This window comes from Adelges cooleyi, unplaced genomic scaffold (genome assembly GCF_023614345.1).
Source record: "Adelges cooleyi isolate 19-005CV unplaced genomic scaffold, UGA_ACOO_1.1 ACOO_flye_CR_arks_rails_tigmint_CR_PRNA_9, whole genome shotgun sequence".
NCBI lineage: Eukaryota > Metazoa > Arthropoda > Insecta > Hemiptera > Adelgidae > Adelges > Adelges cooleyi.
The window spans coordinates 7,223,490-7,238,191 of NW_026096579.1; the positions used below are offsets into that span (position 1 = coordinate 7,223,490).

The 14,702-nt window shown below is 28.7% G+C and overlaps 1 protein-coding gene across 1 annotated transcript in view; it reads right to left on the reverse strand.

Moving 5' to 3' along the window:
* LOC126846747 (uncharacterized) overlaps positions 1–14,702 on the reverse strand; it is a 64,402-nt gene that overhangs the window by 15,441 nt on the left and 34,259 nt on the right. The window contains exons 5-6 of the mRNA XM_050586533.1: positions 13,455–13,705; positions 835–988 (exon numbers count right to left, since the gene is read on the reverse strand). Of these exons, the coding sequence (XP_050442490.1) occupies positions 835–988; positions 13,455–13,705 (405 nt within the window). The remainder of the gene's footprint in view (positions 1–834; positions 989–13,454; positions 13,706–14,702) is intronic.

The window sequence follows — 14,702 nt, forward strand, 5'->3', positions numbered from 1 at the left end:
TCAAAGCATACCTTACACCAAATCACAGCTGTTATACTTTAGTCCGTTTAATAAACAATAAACGATAAGAATGTTTAATAACTAATAAAATCTACATTTGTTTCAATATATTATTGTTATGGTTATTGACTGATGCAAGTAAATTATATATATAATTCAAGTTTAGCTATTAATGTCACCGATGACCGTCGATAATAGAATAATAAAGTGACAACGGTTGTTTGCACGATTAATTTTGATAAATATATCATCAAGAGAAAAAAACAAATAGTTAACTATTTATTGAAAGAGATATATATTTACAATCGTATGTATGCTTGTAATCGTTTTACAGAATATTAGAATTTGTATTATTCAATTGAATTTTTATTATTTGTAATTAATACAAAAAAAATAGTAGTACCTACACCTATTTACAAACTTATTTTATTTCGAAACCGACAAAGTATTTCAATATTAAAATATAAAGATAAAATGTTTGTTTTCCAAATGTAAACGACTGACAAAATATGTTTATCCGAGCATTTGCAAGCAGTAAAACTTATGTCAAATTAACCTCTCTCCTCTCGCGTTATTTCTAGAAGAGCAGTTCAGCAGTGCGTCCTAAAAACTAACACTTAAACTCGTTTCCAAAACGTGTGCACTGTCAACCGTCGGACATAATAATAGTTGACCAACCCGTTTGTTTTAAGACCCCGACTTAATGCGGCACCACCGTCATTGTGTGTATTGTACGGCGGTAATGAGCGGAAAATGATAAATCGCCTACACGGTGTTAACGGTCGTTTTCAAAATGTAATACTTGGGGTTTTTTAATTTTTACTCTAGCCTCACCTCTTTCACGTTTATGTCGGTCTCCATGATGATCCCCTCGTCGGTGGCGTCTGTCGCATAGTAGTGGCTAAAAGGTGCTCCTGGCAAAGGTACCGGTTCCACGTGTCCTGTTTTGCCGTGATAGCGCAACAGGTACGCAGTCCAACAGACATATCTAAAGAATAAAATACAAATTTCAGTCAACTACATAACACAAAGTTCGGTGTTCAGTTGAATGTATAATATAATATTTTAATAACCATTAAATAGCAATATATTTAATGTTGCATTGCTTAACAATATTATTTTAGTACATTTTTAAATACACAGATTTTTCGTTGTTGGTTTATTCGATTTTATTTGTGATTAATTCGAAAACAAAATATGTTTTTATTACTTTATTTAAAAAAAAATAATAATAATATTGTAGTGTTATTTGATTAACAATACAAATAAATAATAAAAAAACGTTTTTATTCATATCCTCGCTACGTCGAATAATAATTCGACAAAACTGCAACAGAAATAAAAGTAATTTTATCATGACAAAAAAACATTTAAAAACAAAAAGTACACAAATATTTAATATTATACAAACACATTGCTCATTCGAATAATCTAATTAGAAAATTTGTCAAATATAAAATTATCTGTTAACGTGTACCTATTTATGTTTTACCGTTTCCTTGAAACTGTATTCTCAAAACAGTGGTAAAAAACAGCTGATTAGAGATGCTGATAAAGGATTAGTGATAAGAGACAGATGATAATTGGTCCTGATAAGAAATCAGCGACATACACACATATATGTGTATAGATTATATAAACTAGATTGCTAACTAGTGATAAGAATCGAAGTCGACGTCGGCCATTTTTGTGGGATTTATGTGTGTATAAAATTATATATATAATAAATTATATACAATTATTTAGAATTATAAATAGATATATATATCTGTGCTATCAGCTTAACTTTTAATTGTTATAAACAGAGATAACGGTTAAAAACATGTGATTTTCATGTCGGTTTTGCCTGGTGTTTTCTGGTTTTTATTCACTTACTCCAAATTATTTATTTATTGTGTAAAGTAAGACACTTGCTGGGATATTTTTTTCGAAGAATAGTACCTAACATTTTACGTTCAAGTCGGACTTGACGCAAACTACTATTTCTCATGGATTTAATCATTTTGATTCGATAAATCATACCGTACGGTCTTCAAACGTTTATATCGTACAATACTTTATTCCGTTTATTTATTTTATTACACTAGCGTTGAATGAAATTAACTAACATTTTCCTCGTGCTGTACAATTGAACGCGGTACCATACGCGTATGTTTTGTGTAAATAATAAAACACTTGACAGTGCAAAATTGATACCACCTGATGCGTTTTGTGCTGCTAACTTATTGGCGTCGAGAATGTCGGTAGATAAATAATATATACCATTAACACTCCGGCGTTTCCTTTATATAAAACTTTTCCACTATTATACGCCAACAGTAATGTTTTATCAACACCTTGCTGTCTACACACAATGCTTCAAGTCCCATTCAATAAATAACAGCTGTAGTCGGAATAACTTGTGTTGTATTAAAAGAATTTAATTTAGATTAAAATAATTGTACAAATTTGCAGAAATTATCGATTCGGTTTCTAAGAAAATGCACTTTCCCAAGAAGAGTTCCGGACAGAGTTGAGCGCTTTATGATTGGAAAAATTAAATGATTCGAATAAACAATTTATTAATTAAAAATCAATTGTAATTAATTCAAATAATAATATGGTTTTGTAATATATTCAAACGACATTTTTAAAGCATAAAAAATAAAAAAAATGCAATAACTATTTGTGTTAATCATTATTGTACAAAATATAAATGATACGTGAATTTATTATTTATTAATGAACACATACCTACATATTTAAATCATTTTGTTTTATGGAATGGTATTGCTACATTTTTTAATAATTCGCGAATTTGTTTAATTAAATTTATAAATATAGTTAATGAACAAAAATTATATCAAATTGGCAAAACATAGGTCATATTCACTACTAATAAATTTAGTGACAATATTATGTTTACATAAAACATGTTAAAACATATCAGATGTAAAGTTTCTGACTTTTTATGAAAACTTAAATCTTACCAAACAAAACATTTTAAATAATGATAAAATATATCATTAGATGGTATGATTAGGTTTTTCGAACATAATAGGTAAAAATAACAATTTACTAAATATATACTTAAATAATAGGTAGTGTGACTTTTTCAGAAGTTTTTAAATTAATTAACAAACGATATTTAACTTTTTTTTTGAAAAGACAATTTCTGGTGGTAAAAGTATAAAATGTTGTTTGGGTATTTGTAAAATCCGGTAAATTATAAAGGCTTGTTCAAGACGTACCTTGATTTAATTTAGTAAAAGAAAATCTTAAATAAAAAGTGTTTCCGTTCTTGAACATCAGCCCAAGAGGGTCGATAAACTTTTTTGTTGTTACTCTTTATGGCGGTAGCGGCTAATAAGAAAAGCCCTTCTATGCAGTTTGTAAACTATTTTAGTATTCATAAATATCAAATAAGATTTTATGATAGTCTTGGTGGTTTTTTTTTATTCGCAATGTAAGTAAGTTTAATTTATCAGAAACATGTTACAACCCACATAGTATACTTTAATATACTTTTGGAGAATACAAGTCATTTTTGGTTTATAGATTTGTCATCTGTGGCTTGAGAGAAAGCTCAATATTAACATGGATATGTTATTGGACTGGTAATCGTTTCCAAGTATGTATATAAGATTAGAGATAATTATTTAGTGATAAGATATTAGAGATAAAAATAGAGATAATAAATTAGAGATACTAGATTAGAGATCAAAATAGATATAATGGATTAGAGACGGTCCAGCTGGGTGTTGGGTTTTAAGATTTTAAAGCGTTAAGATTTAAAGGTTAGGTTAGGTACGGCAAAATAATAAAATGAGCAGCGTTTCCAAATAAAACATCAGAGACTTGTGGTGTATACATAGTGATGGATTGGAAAACTCTGGAAACTTGAAGTATGGATGACCACCGATCCCACTTGTATAGGTTTTTGAATAAGTATGAGTTTGATATTAAAGGGCTATTGTAATTTTATATGAATAATAAGAAGATAAGAATAATTCAATTCGATAATAATTTATTTATAGTTGAAAATCATATTATATTTACATAATATTTGAGCAAGTAAACTATAATACACTTGTGATTTTATTATTTTCTTTTTTATCGAGATAGAAATGAATTCAACACATTGTAAATAATTAATTTTTCCTCGTTTCGTGTTCTATTGTACAAAATAAGCGTTGTATACTATTTGCAAGCCACTCAACGTGAGCCTCTCTCCAGAATTAAGTAGTTATAGCTGCGCACGCTTGTCTTATGAACATTAACAATTTTTTAATTGTTGTACACGAGTTCAATTATATTCGGTTTTCAGGCTTTATTATTTTTTTCAAAAGTTGTATTAAAGAAGGAAGGTTTTTGATAAAAACAAATTAATAATCTGATTAAGATAAAGATTATTTTATACTTTATTATCTAGATAAAAAATGATAGTAACGTTGTGGTATTATTCTCAACGCTGGCAAAGGAGGGCATAATAATATTTTTAAAAAAAAGCCTATTACTGAGATTGTACATGTTTTTTATTTTACTGCAAATGGCGACTGCTAATCGTCGCCCAAATTGGGTATGTGTTTGGATAACGTTAACGATGCAGCCCACGTGGAAAACAAAACGACAGACATTAAACTCGAAGAAAACGGCTCGTTGTAAGATTTACATTTACATTTGTAAATTATTATTGTCATTTGTGTATTTTCAGTTTTGAAATGGATTTTGCCAAAGCGCCCAAGAGCTTAGTTTTAACGAGGGCCCAAATCGCTTCACTGTAGATTAAAAGAAACGGTTCCGAGCACACTCGACAGAACAAAACACACTAGAGAAAATTAATTCCGTTTTTCAGCTCGGATTAAAAAAAAAAATAATTTATATAAGTATATATTTTTGTTTAAGTCGTTATTTTTCATGCTCTACCGCTATACCACCTGCTCTACCGTATGTTTACCCTGTCAGGTTTAATGTTAATTTTTCACCATAACCGGTCGGTGTTGAGGATGAACCGAAATGCCCGGAATATAGGCTTGAAACGAGGGACATTATTTTGATTACCTCCTCCTGAAAAAGCACCTCTAATCAGTTATTTAAGAAAATATGTAAGAAGTAAAATACCGGACGCCTGCGTTAATCGCAAGGTTTATACCAAGTGGCAGTTTTTTTTTTATTCAGTTCTCTAAAATAGATTTATTATGGCCATGGTACATTTTTCAGGTGTCTACAGAAACAACTATTAGTACACGTTGAGTTCCATGCTTAAGAATTCCACATAAAAATATTATATTCATTTTAAATGTATTGAGGCCTTATATTGGAAGAAGTCTGTCCAGCCAGCGCGGAAAACGGTTGAATCGCATTTGAATAAGTTGGCGGATAAGATTATGTTAATTATTCTAATATTAAAAATTACCTTTCTATAGAGCTAATTTAGGTATAATCCAAACAGGCCAAGTCAAAAGTTTATACAAAACCCGGTTTGGCTGAGACAAACAAAGACATTTCACAGCATTGCCAAGACGGCGATGTCATTTCTCATTTCTCGCGTTACACATAATATTTATAATATTTAATACAAAGCCAAAGAATACCGTATTGTGTATGCACAAACAGGTGTTGTTTAAGGCAATGAATTTAGCTTTTTGTATTTAAGTTGAGTATTTATAATGTGGAATTGAAATGAGCAGTGCAGCAAGACACCAGCTTTGTTGACATTTTCAGCATAAATTCAAACCGAATAATATTATTATAAAAAAAAATTCAACGTTCACGGCATTGTTTAAGTATTGATATGGTAGTTTCAGAGAAAAGTCGACGATCTGAATCTTTGACAGACTCAAAAATATAAATAAAATATGTCCACAAGCGTCGAGATGTTCCCTCAGAAAAGCGACAGAGTTATGATTTAAAAATAACAGAGAATTCGCCAAAAAAAACAGAAATTGATGCAATGTTTAAAAATGGTATTACATTGTAGGTAAAGTAAGTGTGAAATTCTCAAGCAAACCTGGGCAGACAAAAATAATCATTTGCAAATAATGAGCTGCTTGAAAAACAATTATTGTACACAAATACATTTTTTTTTACCAGATTGAACAACTTTTAAATTTTAAAATATTTTCTTGCACTTTTGTATCTTTTTTCATATAAAAATGTATTTTTTTAGTTTTTGTACAACAATTGTTTAAGCTTGTATTTCGATTAATTAAAATTAATTTCCAGATTTGTTGCCATGTAATAATAATTGCATCGATGTTCTTTTCAGAAAAATAATAAAACTATAAATTTCTCGAGTTCATAATAAAGAAAAAACCGTTTTCGGAAAATAATGGAAAATCAATTAGTGGTCTTAACAAATAATCATGCGAAGGCTTAGATTGTTATAAGTCAAAAGAGTATTTTTTAAAACCCAAACGCTTATTTTCAGTGCCATAAAATATAATAATTATTTTTTAGATTTTTGATCTCAAAAACCCAACTTTACAAACAACTTTACACACATTAGAAAAGTTGCATTTATTTTTAATCCCGACCTTTTTTACGAGATAATGTCTCACGAAAATTTACTCATTGCATTATCTTTTACTTTTTAGGTAAACACAATGTTTAAATGTTTCCATTCATGTTAAACATTTTTCACGCACAACGTGGTCACAGTTTTTAATATTTTTCATTGTTTTTATGAGTGATTTAAAACAAGCACACAATATTTATATTTTACATACTTCGAAATAGCATATTTTTAAAGAATATACATTTTCTGGAAGTTTTGAACCAATACTTTTCGAGACTTGAGTACAAGCCCGTAAATATTTAGGCGAGGGAAATCATGAACATAAAAAATGATGAGATTATTTTTTTAAATTTTAAATATTAACCAATAAAAAAATACAGTTTAAATTGTGTTCAAGAACCATACAGTACAGCTGTTATACACTTAAATTATAACCCGTTGTGTATTGAACAAGTAAATTTTAAAAACTTCACTCGAGATATTGCGTTAAGTAAATCCCCCAGGGACACTCTGCACATTCGTCGCTGAATTTATCCAATCTAATCATTTCACAGCCAACACATTTATCTTAACATTCTCATTTCGGTTACTTTCATTTTCCTTTCTATCTCTCACACGTTCAATTCACAACACTCGGCAGTTCCATACATCATTCCTGAACTTACTACGGCCGTCGTAACAAGGTACAATAATTTTATTTTCACTTTAAATTTTATCTCCACAAATGTGTACTTTTCTTTCCATATTGTTTATCGCGTTTTCGTTGAAAACTTACATTCGTTTTTAATATATAATTACACAATACGTTGTTGCAAATATTATAAAGTTTATCTCAAAGTTTCACTTGTAGCCCAAGTATAGTCTTCAACGTAATTTTAAACTAATACTACTAGCAATTAGATCACATTATAGGCTATTAGTTTATTAGCAAGCTGCAACAGTCTTTAAATATTTATGACTAACCATTAAATCAACGGCACACGTTGAACTTTTTTATTGCAAAGAGCGGGTAATTTTTTTTTTTACTCACCCGCACATTTCCACCGTAATCGCACGGGAAATCAGCTATAAAAGTAGCTAAATAGTTTGGAAAAAAAAAAATAAATCATTATATACTTTCAAATATTTCATTATGTTTTACTCGACGTTAATAAATATTTTAGTATTTCGACGTTTTCGGTTTCACTTTTGTGCAACAAGTAATAAATTACAATAATATACGTTTATAATAATATTATTAAATATCATTTATAATTATACACTTTGGTTAAAGTTTAAAATTAGGTACGATTAGGTGAATAGAAATGATAATACAAAAAATTAATAAATATGTGATCAGAAAAAATGAACGCTTAATATATCAATAATATAATCGAGTAGGCAAAAATGGTATATAAGTTGTTAAAATTGATATTGTTGTTCTTTTGTCAGGCTGTGTGTTGAGATTTGAAGAAACCGATTCGATATTGAACATTTTTGATAATTTTTAATTAAAAACGTTGCACTGTTTGTGATACAAATGAATTCGATATTTAAACATTTTTTAATAGTTATTTTGTGCTGTGAATTGTAAATGATCGCACTAATTAAACACGAATAACGTTTTGATGAACTGGTCGTACAAGCAAAGTAAATTATAGACTATTTCAGTTATTGTTAATAATTTGTATCCGTACTAAAAACAGCTTACAGTTACAGCATGATGGCACATACCTAACTCTTGAGCTGTAGATGTGAGACTGATACAGATACATTTCTCTAGATAATATATTAATTATCCATCACGTTATCTAAGATAAATCACTTTATTTACCTAATAAAAATAATTTGTATAGCAGAAAAACAATAGTTTTTTATTTAATAATTAAATACAAAATGTGAAAATTTTGTTAATCGAAAATAGTTCATATACATGCATCTAATACTAATTTCTTTGATTTGTTTAAACTATTACTATATATTTGTGTTTTTGTTTAAATATCTTTTATATAATGTACTCCTTGCAATTTCCAATGAAGTTCAGTTCAATTATTTTTCAGTTTGTTTGTTTTTAGTTTTAAAAGATTACAAATAAGTCTAATTAATTGGTTAAGAGTGTGCTTTTTTTTTCAATTGCTTGTACACGGATTTAATAATATTCATATTACTCGTACACAAGTGATATTAAAAATTTTAGCTAGATAATTTTTTTAAATCTTTTAAATCTATCGTTATAATGATCTACGCTGTTTATATGAGATTTAATTAAGTTTTTGTGTTATTTAAATATTATAATCGACGCGTCATTTGTGTATGCTTAATAGTATATATATATATATATATATATATATATTATCACGGTGACAACGGTTATCATTATATAATAACAATGACAATATTGTATCTAGCATAATAATATGCAAATCCACATTATCCAATATAGTGGAAATGACAAAATTATGCTACCTTTAAAACATGTGGCTTTCTCTATGGTTTCAAGCGTTGCATTATAATAATATTACCAACGGATCAAAGCCACTGTACATAACAACTATAAAAGATAGATCCACCATGACAATAATAATATTAACAACGGTTCTAAATCACACTCATTAGTCATATAATATCGCTGTGATTAAATTTAATTCAATTTCAGTTTGCTGACAGCTGAAAGGTATATTGTAAAATAATTCAAGCTCTAAATTATTAAAGTAACAACATTAATGCACAGAGCACGATTATTTTTTCATAGGTCCCCGAGTAATTAATAAACTTTAGAAAAACACAGTATATAAAAAACCAACCTAAATATATTTTACAACAAAGCTAAAGCGTAAACAATATTTAATCAGCTTGTTGCGGCAGAAACGCGGCTAAAAACTCACAAAATTATTTTTTATCTCTTAAAAGCATGTATTTTGTGATTTATAAATCTACCTATAAAACCCAACTTTATTAATATTTTTAAAATTCTGCGCTCAGAAATGTTTAAAATAAATACCGCCTAAAAATAATTATCAAACAGCATTCTGGTAATATTATTATAGAAATTCTTAAATTTTGACAGTATTGTTTTTTTTTTTAAAATTTATTAGATTTTGTCTTTTTTAGACATTTTTGCATTTAATTAACTAACATATCAAAATCAATAAAAATATCACTGATACATGTACTTAGTTTTATAAATCGTAGTCACCACCGTTCATCTCGGGATAATTTTCAATTAAACAACAAATAATAAGTTATTTTAAATACATATTTATTAACAAAACGAATAGTCTTTTTTTGCAACATAATTTTATTTACCGATTAAAAAAGGAAATCTCTGGATTATTATGACCATTTCACTTGACCTTCGTACGAAATATAAGACAAGTTAAGACTATGGTTATTAGGTATTTTTTATTTTGAAATAATATTATTGGAACAGGTTTGTTTTTTATGGATATCTCGAATGGCCGGACGGATAGTTAGTGGACATCGATAACCGACAATAATATTAAACTTATTACGTTGCTTATAACCGGAATCAAAATTACCGCTTCGTTTAATAAATCAAGTAAAATTATACTTGTTTTCCTTTGTCACCCTAGGTGCTATTGTAGCACTGGTGGAAAATGTCAAAACAGATTCAGTGGCTCGCTGCCGGCAAAATCCCGTGGGAACTAGTCGGTAAACAAATTCCTGATTTGCTATCGCTAGTACTTTTGCATATAATACCCATAAAAACACGGAATGGCACTATCAAAACGTTTTGGCAAGTCGACTGACAGACTGCAGACAAAGTACGATAATTTAAGTGAGATTAAAAACAGCACTTAAGTCTACAAAACCGTTTGGTTATTTCCAATATAATTTTCTACTCGACAACAAAATATAAGTAAAACTAATTCAAAAAAATAATATTCATTACATTTATTTGTTTGATAAAAAATATAGAATTCATTTTCAGTGAAAATTGTCAAATATCCTTTGCTCGAGTAAAAACTATTTGTTTTTTACATTTATTATATATTTTATTTCAGAGAACGCTGTTGTAAAACCGTTTAGAAACCAGAATTAAATTATTGTATCCATGTTTTAGTATTAGAACTCGGTTTTCCGACCGAGTAAAAATAAATAAGGAGAATATTATTATATTATGGGTTTTCTCTGTTGAATATATTTTCTCCGTTTAGGCGATCCCCAGAGTGTTTTGCATTAATCATATCTTTAAGATTTATTCACAAACATGTTTTATGTTTACTTACAAGATTACAAAATGCATGGTAAATACTTTTTTATTCACTACCTTCGTTATGGTTTATCGTTTGTAAATTTAAAAATAGTACTAAATATTATGCTGTTCATTGATGCATGAATCTTATTCTTTATAACCGATAAGTTAATATACTTATAAAATATAATCGGTTTGTTAAAAGGTTTTATGTCTTTTTCAGTTCTTATAATAGTTAAAAACACTGTGTTCTGTCCCAACTGTGTTGGTTTTCCTCGCAAAATCGTTAATTGTTTAGTATTATATTCGTTATACATTACACCAACGGATGGTTTTAACTATTATAATACAATTTTTTTTGTTTCGAGATAAAGATTAAAATGTTCTTTTCTTTTAAGAACACTCAATTAATCATTTGACTTGGAATACTCGTGGCACTATTTTAAGATGTACCGGTACGTTTCTTTAGTAAAATAAATGCTACTAAAAATATACACCAAAAATATTATTTACACGTCTCCATTAATAATTTCCTGTTTGTACTTATTTCCTCTTTTCGCTATTCACTTTTCAGCGTGGCCAAATAAAATCCCCTCGTTTATTTTTTGCTCTATTCTTAACTCTGGTCTATTTTACTTTTCTTACACATCTTTTTACGCTTTGTTCAGCTCCATACATCTTCTTTGCAAAAGCTAATCCCGCTATGGTTTCGTTATTGACCTTTCTGACACAAAGTCGTATTGATTTTCCACAACGCCAGTGTCAACACCTACCTGTATCTACCTGTTTCACCACAACACTTCACCGTATGATTCATTAATTTCGAACCTCCATAAATGCCTTTTTCTTGTTTACCTCTTTTAACCCAAAGTTAAGATGTAGGTACAGCTCGTTTAAATATTCATCATGTCCCCCGCATCGCCGCACAATAGGTTATTGAATACCTGCAACCGGGTGGTGGCTTTGTGACGCAAACAAAAGGACTAAAGTCACAGTCTACCATGTTGGAAGAAAAGAAAATACCGTTTAATATATCAAGGGTAACAGTATCTTGTACCAGTAATACTTTAAGATTATGGATAAAAACTTATTTTACCATGTGGACTACCAACCGATCAACATAATGAATACTTTTCATTTCTCTTATGTGGTCATACTGGTTTTAGTCCTTTCGTTTACTTCACTATTGCATACAAGCTCTAATCTCATACACTTCCTACAGTATTACCCTTGGAATAACTTTATTCAAAAATGAATTATAATGTACTTGCAATCGCTTCATATCGTTTCAATCGTTAAAACTTTATTTCTAGATCCAAAAAAAAAATATAATATATATATATATATATATATAAATCAAATAATAAATCAAACAAAAAATAGTTTATTGTTGTTAAAGCTAAAAAATATGAAATAACTGTATATTCTTTAGCTACTTTAAAACCATTGTTCGTGGTAAATTTACCAGTAACGATAAGAAGTTATCGCATCAATATAATATTAATAATTTTTTTACGACGAAACTTCTTGTATTTTTGTTGTATTAAAAAAAAAACAAGACTCCAAATCGTTTTTTTTTTGTATGTCTATACTATTTTATTGTCTAATATATAATATAATGACAAAAAAAGCGTTTCGAGCAAACGAGTTAAAAAGCCAACGAGTTTAAAATCTGTAGTACCAAAAAATAAAAAAATTGTGCACCTTCGATGATGCAAAAACTGAGCACAATACAAATTTTGATGTCTATTGGTATTGTAAATATTTTGTAAATTTTGCTAAACATTAAAAAGAACCATATTTTTAAAAGAAATGAAATAATCAATTTTTTTTCAAATGTGGACAAAGTTTATGCTTGACTTAAGCGATTTTATCAGTTTTGTACTCAACTTGGTCAACAAGTACCCAAAACCTAACCCAAGTTTTACAGCTGTTAGGTGTGTTAGGATGCCGTTATACCCCCTATCTATTAAGGAGTTAAGTATAGGCAATTTTTTGTAAAATCGTAATTTTAAGGCTAAACTGTGATGTTTTATTATTAGTTAAGTAATCTTGACTCTTTTTTGGTAGTTTATTTATTTGTGCGAAATGTCACAGCATCCTTGACAGCGATTTTAAAAAAAAAATTTCATCTAAACTGGCTACGCATATTCTCTTTTATCTACTAAATAACAATCTTAGACAATTTTTTTTTTACGTATTTAAAATAATAAGAACTTTATCTAGGTTCTCTCGTCGGCTTTTTTGATATTATTTACCCAACATTCACAATTTATATTTTAATTCTGAAATTTTTAAAAAGTGTTTAAGTGCTCGTATTTATGGTAAAATTTAAGTTTTTCATAAAAACTGTCGAGAGAACCTAGTTAAAGTTTTTTTCTTTTTAACGGTACCAATATTTTTATTCTATGACGAATTCGCTTTCACCTACACGCTCTACCGTAAACCCCTTTTTTACAATTATTTTTAAAGGGTATAACGTCCTCTTAATCGTGCAAATGAATATTGTTTATCGTTGGATGTGTTTTAAAATAAAGGCGGTCAATAATAAATCACCGAGTATCAATTGCTTCAAAATGTCGTCGTGTTCGACTTAACTCCCTGCTGTTTTGACTTAACGTTATGTAATATATAATATGGGGTAACACAAGTGTAATGGCATAAAGTTTAATTATGTTACACGGGGTGGTGTGTCACGATGACCTGTTGGATCTTCGTGGCACACCCTGTTAAACTCAATAATATCAAGTGCAAGAGCATTACCTGAGATGGTTCCTTGGCACGTTTTGTATGTCTTTGTACACCATGTGCAAACGGACTGTTTCCGATTGACAGTCGCTTCTGATGGACCAAGCATGCTTATCTCTGTCATAACATTGGGTCTTTGTAGGAGAAGCCACTACACTGCCAGTAGACGAAGATGACATCCCATGGCCACCTGATACGACGATGCTCGATATTACTTCACTCAGCGTGTTGGCCAATACCATTTCCAGGTGCACTCTGATTGTGCCCTAAACGAAAAGGCAAGTCAATTTGAGCAAGTAATGTATGTGTCGAATAATAAGCCACTAATATTGTTACTAATTAATGATAATGTTAAGATACACCATCTGGTGTTTGATTCTGCGACTATTGACTATTCTCCAGCTGAACTTAACATAAGTTTAGATTAGCATAACTTTGCTCATCTAATAGGTAATATTGTTATTTCATCACTTATGTATATTGTGGTATTTTGTAATTGTGTATTTAGTACAGTATGTTTCATGTAAGCAAATTAATTCATACAATTGTGTGTTGAGTTTATTTTATTATAATTTCGCGTGTAATTGATTCGAATAATATAATTGCTACTTTAAAAATTACACCGTTCAAAGTTTAATCATTACGTTGTTGTTATTAAAATACAAATTTTTTTGTATTTTAATTAGTCAAATAATTTCTCATTGAAATAACGTTACTTGTAACTTATTCAAGCAAAAACATTATCTAATTATTTCAATTATTACGTTATTTTATTTGCTTATAATTAGTTAATCAAATGTTTTACAACTCTTTAGTGCAATTAGCTAATTGACATATCTATTTCCAGTTAAGTTCAAAGCAGTTACTTTTAGTTTTGTAATCTTCAAATTAAATAATTTTTTTCGATCAATTAAAATTTTAAAATTTACTTTTCATAAATGGTTTTTTTTTTTTTGAGAGTCAAGGGAAGACACTTTTTTTAAAATAAATACCGAATAGTTTAACTCGAAAAAAATTACTAGTAATTAAATTATACTTCTATCCCGAAAATTGCATTTTAAAGTTTAAATAATAGAATAAGATTTAGTATTTAAACAATTTCATTAGAATAATACAAAAAAAAACCTTTTATACCGAACGAAAAACAATTTGTATTTGTTAATTAATATTAAAATAGAATATAATAAAATAATTATTTATACAACACATTTTCAACCGTAACAATATCCACGTTCTTTTCGGTTATGACCCATTAAAGTTATG